Here is a 13769-nt window from a genome sequence, read left to right on the forward strand (position 1 = left end):
AAGTAGAAAAACCATGTCTTGGTTGCCACTTTCCACTTAATCAACTTCATAGTCTTATTTCTCATAGTCATCAAGACGAAAAAATGAAAGTGAAAATGTTGAAATGTGTTCTTTCCTAGCCTTTAGAGTCTACTACCAAGGGTGACCCCTAGGGTAAATCTCTAGGGTAAGGGTAAGGCTAAATGTATTATTGTAAATCAACTTTCTCTTGATTTAAGGGAGGAGACTAGTTGGGGTAATGTCTTTGTGTAAGGTTTAGGTTAGGTAGGTGCCTTCTTCCTTCTTGTTGGCTGCTTGCAGCAACCATTCTTTCCATCTCTTTTCCCTCTCTCTTTTCTTATATACCCATCTCACTCTTGTACATCACACATATGAAATATACATTGAAACTTAAAACTAGAAACTCTACATGGTATCAGAGCAAGTTCCTTTGTGACCTGTTTCTACCAATTCTTGTTGCTTCATTTGTTTCGTTCAAAAATTTGAGCCATGACTGAAGAAAGTTCAGTGAACCATGATGAGGAAACTCAGCATAGTCTCTCCCCTAAATTTCTCAGACGTTGAGGTTAACACTAATTAATGTTATTGTTTAGTTCTCTTGAATGAGTTTAATTATCTCCCTTGGTCTCGATCTGTTTCTCTAGCTCTCAGAGGCAAAGGGAAATTAGGGTTTGTAAATGGAAGCGTTGAAGCTCCAGACAACACCTCCTCTGTATACGGTGCATGGCTTTGCAAGGATCAACTTGTCGTGTCTTTGCAGCTTAACACTATGGAGAAACATGTTGCTGAGATTTTTAGCTACTACAATTCTTCATGTGAGCTTTGGAAAACCTTGCAGGACATGTATGGAAATCAAAACAACTATACATGTGTCTTTCAACTTAAGAAGGACATTGCCAGTGCTTAACAAGAAGGGAAAACATTTGTTCAACACCTTAGAAGCCTCAAGACCATGTGGAATGAGTTGGATGTATATCTTCCATATACCACAGATCCTACCATTCTCCTAAAACGAGCCGAGGAAGATAGAATCTACTAGCTGTTAAGGAGTTTCAACTTTGAGTACGAGAATCTAAGGAGTCATATCTTGATGAGTCAAGATCTACCCACTTTCAACAATGTCTGTGCAACTATCCAACGAGAAGAAGCAAGGAAGAAAATGATGAATACTGAGCACAACCCAAGATTGACTGAGACTTGTGCATATGCCTCAAATTACAAGACCTCAGAGGTTAAGGTGTACAAAGGTAGAAATACACACTTGAAATGAAAATATTGTAATGGTGTTGGCCATGTGGAAGATAAGTGTTGGGAACTTCATCCTGAACTCAAGCCTAAGTTCAGCAAAGATGGAAAAATGATACCAAGGTTCTCACAGCAATTTCAACCTCATTACAAGGCCCAACTTGAGAGTGTTTATCCCTCTATTGCCTCACAAGGATCCATGGAGTTCACTGCCAATCCATTGTCACTTATCAATGAGTTTGCAACTTATCTTTAAAGTAAGGGACACGGAGGAGGTTCACAAGCCCAAGGAAATGAAGAGAACAGCCATGCAGCCATGTTGGGACAATTTGCTGGCTTTCTTGCTGGAAATGAGAAAGTTCCAAGGGATGAAGCACCAGGTATACTTAAGGCATTCACTACTACTTTATTAACTAGTATTGAAAATGATTGTTGGATAATTGATTTAGGATCCACAAATCATAAGACAAAGTCACAAATTTGCATCATTTTAAACGTTTTTCAAATCCCTCACATGTGTCTGTTGCAAATGGAAAAAATGTCTTAGTTTTGGGAAAAGGAGAAATAAACTTACTCTCACACAAAACACCTTCCACTGCCTTATATGTACCAACCTTTCCTTTCCAACTTCTGTCAATTGGAAAGATCATAAACACCCTAAATCACCGTGCCATTTTCTCACTAGATAATGTGATGTTTCAGGATGTTCTCACCATGAAGATGATTGGTGAAGGGGTCTTCATCAATGGACTTTACTACCTGTGCAAGAACACATGTTTTACTCAGGTCCTTCAAGCTCAATCAAAGTCCATAGATGAAAACCAACTTTGGCATAAAAGATTAGCTCACCCCTCTGAAGTTATCTTGTCTAAATTGTTGCCAATTTTTTGTAAATCTCATTTTACTTGTGATACTTGTCATTTTTCTAAGTTTACTAGACTACCTTTTGGTAACTCAATGTCTAGGACAAGTAAACTTTTTGAAATGGTGCACTCCAATGCATGGGGACTTTAGAGTCTGCTACCAAGGGTGACCCCTAGGGTAAATCTCTAGGGTAAGGTAAAGCTAAATGTATTATTGTAAATCAATTTTCCCTAGATTTAAGGGAGGAGACTGATTGGGGTAATGTCTTTGTGTAAGGTTTAGGTTAGGTAGGCAACATGCCTTCTTCCTTCTTGTTGGCTGCTTGCAGCAGCCATCCTCTCCATCTCTTTTCCCTCTCTCTTCTCTTATATAACCGTCTCACTCTTGTACATCATACATATGAAATATACATTGAAACTTAAAACCAGAAAATCTACAGAAAAAATGTGAATAATAAGGATAATCATGTTGAACATGAAGTTTTTATTTAATCTCTCTCAAATAATAAAATTGTTGGAAGTTTAGGAGACTAACTTTCCACACCTGGTAAACTCGATCAAAGGTCTTTACGTGTGTGAATTTTTAGGGGTCTTCCAGTACTTCTATTTCTGGATACATTTTCAATTTATCACCGAACCATCAAGTACTACCTAACTTCAGTTGATTCCATAGAAGAATTTGTTTAACCTTACTTTAGTGGACCAAATTAAAATATTTCTCTCAAAATGGTGTTAATTTTTTTCTTTAAGGAAACGATATTAGATTTATTAATAAAAAAATCATTAGTTCATTACAAAGAGCCAATCAAGGCAACAGACTTTCCTCAACAAGTAAATCTAAGATTAAATTTGGAGGAGAGAACCATACCACAAACTTGACTCGTAGGGAGACCAAAACATGTGAGCCTATGGGCACCAACGTTAGCTTAATGGCGAGTACAAATAAAAATAGCTTCGGTGATTGTTGGGAGTAACGCCTTGGTTGTCGGGACTAATGGTGTTGATCCTTGAATGCCAAGGCAAAGTGAGCAACTTGATTTTAGTAAAATATCAATAAAGTAGATATTTTGTCAACAATATGGCCAGTAAAGATGATAATTTATAGACAGTTGTTTAGGTTGGTAGCTTAATTACGAAACTATTAACGAATTTTCAATATGACATGAGGTAAGATTCACGATTTCTACCTAGCAAAAATTTCTGGGTTTTAATCGGTCAAAGATGGAAATGTACGTGTAGTGGCTTAGGGTTTCATCGAATGGTCAGCTACGATGTTGGGAAATCGAAGCAACAGCTAGCGGCTAGAAATGATCATAAGATCTTAACTTTTTCAAAAGTCTTCAGATTGATCTCCCCCTCGAGCTCTCCAGAAGCAAATATTCATTGTTATATATATATATATATATATATATATATATATATATATTTCCATGTCATATTCGTTTATAAAAAATAAAACTCATCATTGTATATTAATTAACTAAACAATATATATGGTATCCTCCCTCCCACGTTATATAAAAAGAAGAACAAATAAACCTCATCATTGTATATTTAATTAACTAAACAATATAGTATTACTCAGATAAAAAAACAAAAACAAAACATAACGAAATCCAAATATTTGTCGATGGCTGAATAGCAGGCTGGCCCTGAGAATTTAGGAGGTCTTAGGCGAGCCTTTGAAATGTGGCTCTAAAGTTCTTTAACCCTCAGTTTTTTATACATGATACGTAGAAAAAAAGAATTCGCTAAATGCATAAAAAATTATATTTCTACATCAAATATCATTAAAAATTAATATTAAAAGAAGATAGATATACAAACTGTGACATTCCCCATCAACCAGGGGAGTGATCCTTATATGTATATTCTCATCCTTACTTAGCATGAGGCCTTTTGGGAGCTCACTTGCTTTGAGTTCTATGGGAACTCCGAAGTTAAGCGAGTAGCGCGTGAGAGCATTCCCAGGATAGGTGACTCATCGGGAAGTTCTCGTATAAGTTCCTAAAAACAAAACCGTAAGGGCATGGTCGGGGCCCAAAGTGGACAATATCGTGCTACGGTGGAGTCGGGTCTGGGAAGTGGTCCTACCTAGGCCGGAATGTGACAATTTGGTATCAGAACCTAATCCTGGTCGTGGTGTGCCAACAAGGACGTCAGGCCCCTAAAGGGGGTGGATTGTGACATCCCACATCGCCCAAGGGAGTGATCCTTATATGTATATTCCCATCCCTACCTAGCATGAGGCATTTTGGGAGTTCACTGGCTTCGAGTTCCATGGGAACTCCGAAGTTAAGTGAGTAGCGCGCGAGAGCATTTCCAGGATGGGTGATTCATCGGAAAGTTCTCGTGTGAGTTTCCAAAAATAAAATCGTGAGGGCGTGGTCGGGGCCCAAAGCAGACAATATCGTGCTACGGTGGAGTCGGGCCCGCCAAGTGGTCCCGTCCGGGCCGGGATGTGACACAAACACTACGTAAATATTACACGTCTCACGTTTTCAGATGCAAATGTACTAAATTTCACAGTCAAGAATCTAAGATTGAGAGTGAAGACCAATAAAACTTGATGATCAAGAGAGTAAAGAACAATAAAATTTGATTAACGAGTTTAATAAATTCAACGCCAATTGTTTATCTTGCGTTTTTTTTCTAAAATCAACATCAAGCTAACAAATCGAATATTAAAATAATTCATTAAATAATAAATTATTGAAAAAGCAAAATATAATTCAAAGTTGTGATTACCTATAAGTACAATCTTCAAGATCATGTGATAGCTGATTTAAACGTTCGTCAGGAATTAAGATATTGGGAAGTTGAAATATAAAAAAAAGATTGCAAAGGGACTTGAATTTTATAGCTTTCTATGCATTTGGATAGATGAATAGTGAGTAAATATGAAAAATAAGAAAAAACTAGTAACTAAAAAGGTAGCTTCATGTTTTGAAGGAAGCCAAACATTTCCACTGAACCAACAAATGAGTTATGATATATTTTTTTTTGACTTTTCCTGTATTAAAATGTTATTTATAAAATATATAAAACTTTTGGGAACTCACTGGCTTCGGGTTCCATGGGAACTCCGAAGTTAAGCGAGTAATGCGCGAGAGCATTCCCATGATGGGTGACTCATCAGGAAGTTATCGTGTGAGTTCCCAAAAAACAAAACCATGAGGACGTGGTCAGGGCCCAAAACGGACAATATCGTGCTACGGTGGAGTCGGGCCCGGGAAGTGGTCCCGCCCGGGCTGGGATGTGACACAAACACTACGTAAATATTACACGTCTCACATTTTCAGATGCAAATGTACTAAATTTCGCAGTCAAGAGTCTAAGATTGAGAGTAAAGAACAATAAAACTTGATGATCAAGAAAGTAAAGAACAATAAAATTTAATTAACGAGTTTAATAAATTCAACGCCAATTGTTTATGTTGCGTTTTTTTCCTAAAATCAACATCAAACTAACAAATCGAATATTAAAATAATTCATTAAATAATAAATTATTGAAAAAGCAAAATAAAAATTCAAAGTTGTGATTACCTTTAAGTACGATATTCAAGATCATGTGATAGCTGCTTTAAACATTCGATAGGAATTAAGATATTGGGAAGTTGAAATATAAAAAAAAGATTCCAAAGGGACTTGAATTTTATAACTTTCTATGCATTTGGATAGATGAATGGTGAGTAAATTTGAAAAATAAGAAAAAACTAGTAACTAAAAAGGTAGCTTCATGTTTTGAAGGAAGCCAAACATTTCCACTGAACCAACAAATGAGTTATGATATATTTTTTTTGACTTTTCCTGTATTTTGAGTTAGAGGAGCTTAGAACCTTGACACATAAATAGAAATTTAGCACCTTATTTACAAGAATATTAAATCATATGCAACCTATGCATGGATCACCTTACAGCAGAAAAGCAATGGTGTAAACGCGTAACTAAACACGTTATCATGTTTTATTTTCTGTGCTAATTAAATAATTTTCAATTTGCAGAGATAGTAAGTAAAAGATTACTTTTCATAAAAATATAGGATAGGCAGTTTTGACTATTTATTTAATCGATTTGGATCTCATCCGGATTCAAATTGTAGGGATTCTAGAGATCCTCACATTTTAATCATTCATTGTATATCGTGTGATTAGAAATCATTTAACTTTCTTTATTTAAAAGTAAACATAAATAGTACCTGACGAAAACTAGTCGCACGATGTACAATGAACGATTAAAATATGAGGATCCCTAGGATTTCCACGAAGAGGATCCGGAGATGATTCTCATCCTTATTTAATACTACTTGCATTACTGTTAACATAAAAAATAAAAAAAATAATCATATTAAGTGTGAACCTATCATTTCTATTTTTTGGACCCGCAAATTTTAATATTATTAAAGTTTAGGGTTGAAGTTTGTTTAATTAGTGGATTTTTATATATTTTGAAATGTTATTCATACCATATTTTTGTACCACATTTTCATATCATCTTAGGTGATGTGGATAGCCACATCATTTGAAAAATTTGCAAAACCCAAGGAAAGGAAGGAGAAAGACTTCTCGTATACCACAATCATCATTTAATTAACTAGTTTTTCTTAATTATTAGTTTATTAAATAATGAACTAAATTTAAAAATCTAATTAATTCAAATGATATGGTTGTCCACATCAAGTGTCACCTAAGGTGGAATGAAAAAGGGGTATAAAAACATAGTATGAATAACATTACTGTCACATCCCGGCTCGGGCGGGACCACTTCCTAGGCCCGACTCTACCGTAGCACGATATTGTCCGCTTTAGGCCCCCAGCACACCCTCACGGTTTTGTTTTTGGGAACCCACACTAGAACTTCCCGATGGGTCACCCATCATGGGAATGCTCTCGCGCTACTCGCTTAACTTCAGAGTTCCAATAGAACCCGAAGCCAGTGAGCTCCCAAAAAGCCTCGTGCTAGGTAGAGATGGGAACACACATATAAGGATCACTCCCCTGGGCGATGTGGGATCTTACAATCCACCCTCCTTAGGGGTCTGACGTCCTCGTCGGCACACCACGGCCAGGGTTAGGCTCTGATACCAAATTGTCACATCCCGGCTTGGGTGGGACCACTTCCCGGGCCCGACTCCACCATAGCACGATATTGTTCGCTTTGGGCCCCAGCACACTCTCACGGTTTTGTTTCTGGGAACTCACATTAGAACTTCCCAGTGGGTCACCCATCATGGGAGTGCTCTCGCGCGTTACTCGCTTAACTTCGGAGTTCCAACGGAACCCGAAGCCAGTGAACTCCCAAAAAGCCTCGTGCTAGGTAGAGATGGGAATACACATATAAGGATCACTCCCCTGGACGATGTGGGATCTTACAATTACTCATAAGAAAATACACATGCGTTGAACTTTTATCTTGTTTTTTTTAACAAACTTTTATCTTGTTTTTTATTCCTTTTGTATTCTGCACAATATCTCATTTTGCTCTCTAAATTCTCTTATGGGATAATGACAATCTTTAAAAACTGGGCGATTTCATGCCAAGGTGATCTTTGGGGTTTTAGATTATCCAATTGTGAAAACGAGCTGAACATATTTAAAAGAATTGAATTAATCCATGCCACATCAACAAAACTAATGTATCATTTAACTCAATTGATGGATCATGGAATGAGATAAAGTAAAACACAAAATATGAGTATTAAAGGTAAAGGGCGACAAGTACAACATACGATTAATAATAAATTTTATATAGAGTACTCGGGATGTAATATTAACCCTGTAATTTCTTAAGTACTAAGAACTGCTCCTAAATTAAATATAATAATAATAAAAAATTATATATATATATTTACACAAATGGAACCGATTCTATTGAAGTCTCTTCAGAGCTAAGTTATTTACTGGGAAAATGCATGTCTTAATATGTTTACATTGAGTAATATTCAAATCTAAACGTGTTTCTAGTACACCGCGGGAGTTCCCTTTTCTTTTAGTTCGCCAGCCTGTAAACTGTGGTTGGACACAGTCAAAATGATGTTATTGGTTGTTTTGCTTGAAGAACCAAGTTTCTGGCTTTGTTCATATCTTTATGCTAGCATTCTCTGATGAGTCACCGATTTAATCAAACTGTTACTGGATATATTAATATATACCAAAGTCATTTTATATGCCTGTATGTTCAAAATTTCAAAGTCCTTATCAAAATAAATGCAAATTTGTTTGCTAATTCGTCACGCAAGTGGGGTAAAAATGGGTTAGCAAATGCCTTCCAAATGCCTATATAAACATAGCATCTATAGACCACTGAGATATCAGAAGAGTAATATAATATCTCCATAACAATAGCCGATTCTCAGACTTCTCTTTTCCCCTTGAGATAGCTCTTTTAATTTGTTCCCCAAATGGCATGGTTAGCCTTTGTGCTAGCTTGTGCTCTAGCTCTATTGGCTTCCTCAGTAGCCTCTGGGGCAATTGTTGAGCACTCGTTCAGTGTAAGTCTTGCCTCAATTTTGGTTACACTCGTTAATGTTTCTAGAATGGCTAAAAGCACAGTATAGCATTTAAAAATACATCTGATTCAATTTAACAAAAATAATTTAAGTACTTTTGGGTCATTGAAGAGGTTTTCAGAGACAATTTCGAACGAGTCCTTTGGGAATCTTATTTTCTCATGCATATTTCCTCACCAAATGTTTGAATGTTTCCTTTGAATAATAGTAGTCATGACACTTTTTTTTCATTGTTTTCAGGTGAACAACCTGACTGTTACCCGATTGTGCCAAAATCAATCGATTACTGTAGTGAATGAGAGTTATCCTGGACCAACCATATATGCACGAGATGGAGACACAGTTATCATCCATGTTTTAAATCAATCGCCCTATAACATTAGTATTCACTGGTAAACACAAATGATCTAAAACCATTTAACAACCCCCAAAGGGAATGTTGAGTTATGTTTTGTTCACGTTGTATAGTTTCTTTCTTAATGCAGGCATGGAGTCTTTCAGCTTCTGAGTGCATGGGCAGATGGGCCAACATACGTAACTCAATGTCCTATACCCCCCGGACAAAGCTATACTTACAAATTTAATATGACTGGACAAGAAGGCACCCTTTGGTGGCATGCCCACATTTCGTGGCTCCGCGCAACTGTCCACGGAGCGCTTATAATACACCCAAAAGCCGGTCGATCCTTCCCCTTTCCCAAGCCCGCCAAAGAATTTCCCATCATATTAGGTAATTAACGATTAAACTATACCATTCAACTTGTTTAACGTTAATCTTAATACGTACTTCAAATGGTAAATTTGATGACTAATTATATTTTAACTGTTTGATGGAATTGCAGGAGATTGGTACAGTGGCAATGTGGTCGACATTGAGCAAGAAGGCCTATCCAAAGGAATAGCTCCTAACCTTTCAAATGCTTACACCATCAATGGACTTCCCGGCGATCTCTACGGCTGCTCCTCAAATCGTACGTAACAATGCATGCATGCATACTCATAAATTTATTAATTTAGTTTATATGTCATTTTTACATGGTGAATATTAACAAATTGACATCAAATTATCAGAAACATATCAACTCAGTGTGGTGAGAGGAAAGACTTACCTGTTACGCCTAATCAATGCTGCACTAAATACCCAGCTCTTCTTCAAGATAGCCAACCACAACATGAAAGTTGTTGCCATCGACGCCTCTTACACGACTCCTTATGTCACAGACGTGGTGGTTATTGCACCCGGTCAGACCACCGATGTTCTCGTCAAATTCAATCAACTTAATGGATCTTATTACATGGCTGCCACTCCCTACGCTAGTGCTGACGATACCGTCGCCTTTGATAACTCGACAACCAGAGGCATCATCGTCTACAAGGGCTACAAGTCATCAACCCCCATTATGCCCCCCATGCCCAACCCTCATGACACGCCATTGGCCAACAAGTTCTTCACCAATCTCACCGGCCTCCCTGATGGGCCCTACTGGGTCCCAGTCCCACGCAAAGTGGATGAGCACATGTTCGTGACAATCGGTGTTAACTTGGCGATGTGTCCCGAAAATGCCACGTGTCAAGGTTTATTCAATGACCGATTGTCCGCGAGCATGAACAACCAGTCATTCATGGTCCAAACCAATACATCCATGCTGGAAGCACATTTTAACAACGCGAGCGGGGTTTACACCAGAGATTTTCCTAGCGAGCCTCCAGTCAAGTTTGACTACACAGACACGAACCTTAGCCTCGACCTATCCCTAATATTTGCGCCAAAATCAACCAAGGTCAAGACGCTAAAGTTCAATTCGACAGTACAATTGGTGTTTCAGAACACAGCGTTTTTGGTCATCGAGAACCACCCGATGCATTTGCATGGCTTCAATTTCCATGTATTGGCACAAGGGTTTGGAAATTACGACCCGATTAATGACCCCAAAAAATTTAACTTCGTTAATCCGCAAGTACGCAACACAATTGGTGTGCCGGTTGGAGGATGGGCTGTGATCAGGTTTCAAGCAAATAATCCTGGTTAGTTTTCTTAATCATCTCATTAATTAAGTTTCTTTGTATTTTTAATATGTTATAAATAATTAAGTTTTGATTATTTGTTTTAAATTATTGTTTCAGGTATCTGGTACATGCATTGTCATTTAGACGTTCATTTGCCGTGGGGGCTAGCCATGGCTTTTGAGGTTGAAAATGGAGGGACGCCAGAATCTACTTTGCCTCCACCACCACTTGATCTACCCAAATGTTAGAAGTTGTTTGGAAGACACCTCAAAATATTGTTTCATTTTGTATTCTTGAAATTACAATAACGAGGTCAATTTCATTCGTTTGGTTACAAGTGAATCACCTTGTAATAAACCTTGTGACAAAATGTATTGTGTAAGTTGGTCATCATTGTTTGACTAAAATCAAAATAAATTATAAAATATTAATAATTGAGGTGTCTGTTAGGTTACAGTAATGTTATTCTTATCATATTTTTATATCACATTTATATATCAACTTATGTGGCATCTGATATAAACAGACACATCATTTAAATTAATCAGAATTCTATTTAAATTAAAAACCATTTAATAAACCAATAATTAAAAAAAGAAAAAAAGTTGAAATTAAATGGCGATTGTGGCATATAAGAGTCCTCTTCCTTCCCCGTTTAATCCTGCTTCTTCTCCCATTTCTTCTTCCACGCCAGTCCTTTCACGTCATTTTTTTTTCACCCAGTTTTTTTTACTTCCCCGTTTAATCCTGCTTCTTCTGCCACTTCTTCTTCCACGCCAGTTTTTTCTCGTAATTTTTTTTTCACCCAGTTTTTTTCACGTTAGTGTGGACTACCAATGATCGGATTTTCGGGGTTTGGCTCGGTGGCGTTGAGCTTCTCAGGAGCTACACGGCTTAGTCAACGCAGAATGGGATTGTTTGGAGTGTCAAGAAGGACGTCACAAGGTACTATTCTTTGCTTCAGAACAATCAAATTATCTTGGGAATTTGGTAGATAAAACATGCACAGGGATTTACCATGTGAATATTAGCATCCATTTTTACCCTGCTGAGAAAAATTTGAATTATAACTATGAGCAAAATTTGGGAAATTTGGATTCTGGGTACCATTATTGGGCGGATTTGATCTTGCCCATTTCGAGAAATCTGCCTTTGAATGATGGGTTGTGGCTTGAAATCCATTATTCGACCGATACACAGTTGAAGGAATTTAAGATTCCACAGAATGCTTATAGGGCTGTGTTGGAGGTATATGTTTCATTTCATGAGAATGATGAGTTTTGGTATTCAAATGCTCCGAATGAGTACATTGCTGTAAACAATCTTAGAGGTACACCTGGAAACGGGCCTTTTAGGGAGGTTGTGGTGAGTTTAGATGGTAAGGTTGTTGGTGCAATCTGGCCTTTTACTGTGATTTTCACTGGAGGGTTCAATCCCCTCCTGTGGAGTCCAATTACTGTGATTGGCTCGTACAATCTCCCTTCTTATGATATTGAAATCACGTCCTTTTTAGGAAAGATATTGGATGGGAAGAGCCACAAGTTTGGTTTTAGTGTCACAAATGTGTTGAATATTTGGTGTGTTGACGTGAATTTGCATCTTTGGTTGGACAAGCGGAGCACAAAAACTGAAGGAGGGCTTTTGGAGCATAGTAGCTTGCCCCTTGTTGTTTCATTGGTTTTGGATTTCAAGGGTTTAAATGGCACATTTTTGACAAGGGTCGGCAGGTCTGTGTCATCGACTGGATGGGTGAAGTCCTCCTATGGGAATATCACAACTGATGCAACTCAAGACCTCCATTATGGTAATACAATGGTCATCAAGAATGATGGCAATACGCAGATAGTGAATCAGACAATCCATTTCAACGATACAGTTCATATCAGGCCGCCATCCTCCATTATCCACTCAATGTCATCAAACAAAAAATTTCCTCTTTACTTGTACATTGACTTCTTGGAACAAGCAAAAGAAACATATAAGTACATTATAAATGTCGAATTGGGATTTCTGTTATGCATAGTATATGTCGACCGTCTGCCTTGGCTTAGGTGGTAACTAGAAAATGTGCCTGCGCTTCGTTGCGGGGATTGAATGTCTTAGTTGCAACATAACAAAGCTTCAATCCAATACTTTTGAATATTTTGACTAATTGATTGAAAAGAAAACAGAACAAATATGGCTCCAAATGTGTTAACTCTTGTAAATATGCCATCTGTTTACTGAAGAACTGTTGAGCTCCTGAGGAGACTACATTACCATTTGTACGATCCTAAAGACACGAATATGAATTGCAAGCACAATGTAAATCACTCCGCTTTCTATACAACAAGAGTATCATGTGTGCATACTGGCTGCTGTTACAAAATATTTGAAATGCATTGAAATCTATGTATAGAAGAAATATGATCTAAATCCACAAAAACTCAAACTGCATAAAGAAATTGCTTTCATTTTTTGCTTCCATTGCTTAGTTGAGCTCCTCATCATCGTTTCCTCTTGAAGTAGACCTATGCATATTGTACATACTATAACCTCCATTCCAGTATGTGTATTGTTGACCCTAAATAAAGAGAAAGAAAAAAATCCATAAGAACTACAAATATAGCATTATACTCTGTGATGTAAACAAATATTTAATTAATAACAACAACAAAATTATATGCAACCTCTCAATGTTTACCTGGACATAATTTCCATGCATAATAGGATAACTTATATTTCCAATCTCAGACTCCTTGTACAACGGGTTTGGATGACCACCTTGACTGAGCCCCAATAACAAAGCCATGTTTTCCTACAATAGCTAATATTTGTTCAATAGCTAACACAAAAGCAATTCAAATATATCAATAAGACAAAATGCACAACTTACATTAGTAAGGGGGAAAATAGGATATTGGTTGGCAGACATGCAAATTTGAACTCCTTGTGTAAGATAAGAATGCTAAATCCCAAATATAAAAGTAATTACAATTACAAAGAGTAAGGGATGGCAATTATAACTGCTAAACCCGATAACCGTGGATAACCGTCTGAATGGATTGGATTTGGATATGAAAATTCGGGTATGTTATGAATATGGGGAAAAATTGTGAACTTTATTCAGTTATGGTTTTGGATATGGTTATAGGGGTCCCCAATCC

The 13769-nt window shown here is 37.2% G+C and overlaps 1 protein-coding gene, 1 long non-coding RNA gene and 1 pseudogene across 2 annotated transcripts; 2 read left to right on the plus strand and 1 right to left on the minus strand.

Moving 5' to 3' along the window:
- The first annotated feature begins 8416 nt into the window (after nt 1-8416).
- On the plus strand, nt 8417-11080 carry LOC137732516 (laccase-7-like). The gene is made up of 6 exons (XM_068471838.2): nt 8417-8598; nt 8857-9008; nt 9102-9346; nt 9459-9587; nt 9688-10641; nt 10741-11080. The coding sequence occupies exons 1-6, from the start codon at nt 8509-8511 to the stop codon at nt 10869-10871; spliced, it is 1701 nt and encodes a 566-aa protein (XP_068327939.1). The 5' UTR covers nt 8417-8508; the 3' UTR covers nt 10872-11080.
- Nucleotides 11081-11238: 158 nt separating this feature from the next.
- LOC137732638 (peptide-N4-(N-acetyl-beta-glucosaminyl)asparagine amidase A pseudogene) lies at nt 11239-12875 on the plus strand (annotated as a pseudogene).
- Nucleotides 12876-13087: 212 nt separating this feature from the next.
- On the minus strand, nt 13088-13554 carry LOC148689922 (uncharacterized). The gene is made up of 3 exons (XR_015957558.1): nt 13499-13554; nt 13307-13420; nt 13088-13186 (listed from the first exon to the last, which is right to left on the minus strand). It is a non-coding gene; the product is annotated as an uncharacterized LOC148689922 (long non-coding RNA).
- Between the last annotated feature and the right edge of the window lie 215 nt (nt 13555-13769).

Source organism: Pyrus communis, chromosome 16, assembly GCF_041283825.1.
Source record: "Pyrus communis isolate YQ-2024b chromosome 16, ASM4128382v1, whole genome shotgun sequence".
Taxonomy (NCBI): Eukaryota; Viridiplantae; Streptophyta; class Magnoliopsida; order Rosales; family Rosaceae; genus Pyrus; species Pyrus communis.

Excerpts from the sequence above, each read along its gene's own strand:
- LOC137732516 (XM_068471838.2), top strand. The coding sequence starts at position 8,509 with ATGGCATGGTTAGCCTTTGTGCTAGCTTGTGCTCTAGCTCTATTGGCT. Across the intron at positions 8,599-8,856 it reads TTGTTGAGCACTCGTTCAGT|GTGAACAACCTGACTGTTAC; the intron begins GTAAGTCTTGCC and ends CATTGTTTTCAG. Across the intron at positions 9,588-9,687 it reads CTACGGCTGCTCCTCAAATC|AAACATATCAACTCAGTGTG; the intron begins GTACGTAACAAT and ends TCAAATTATCAG.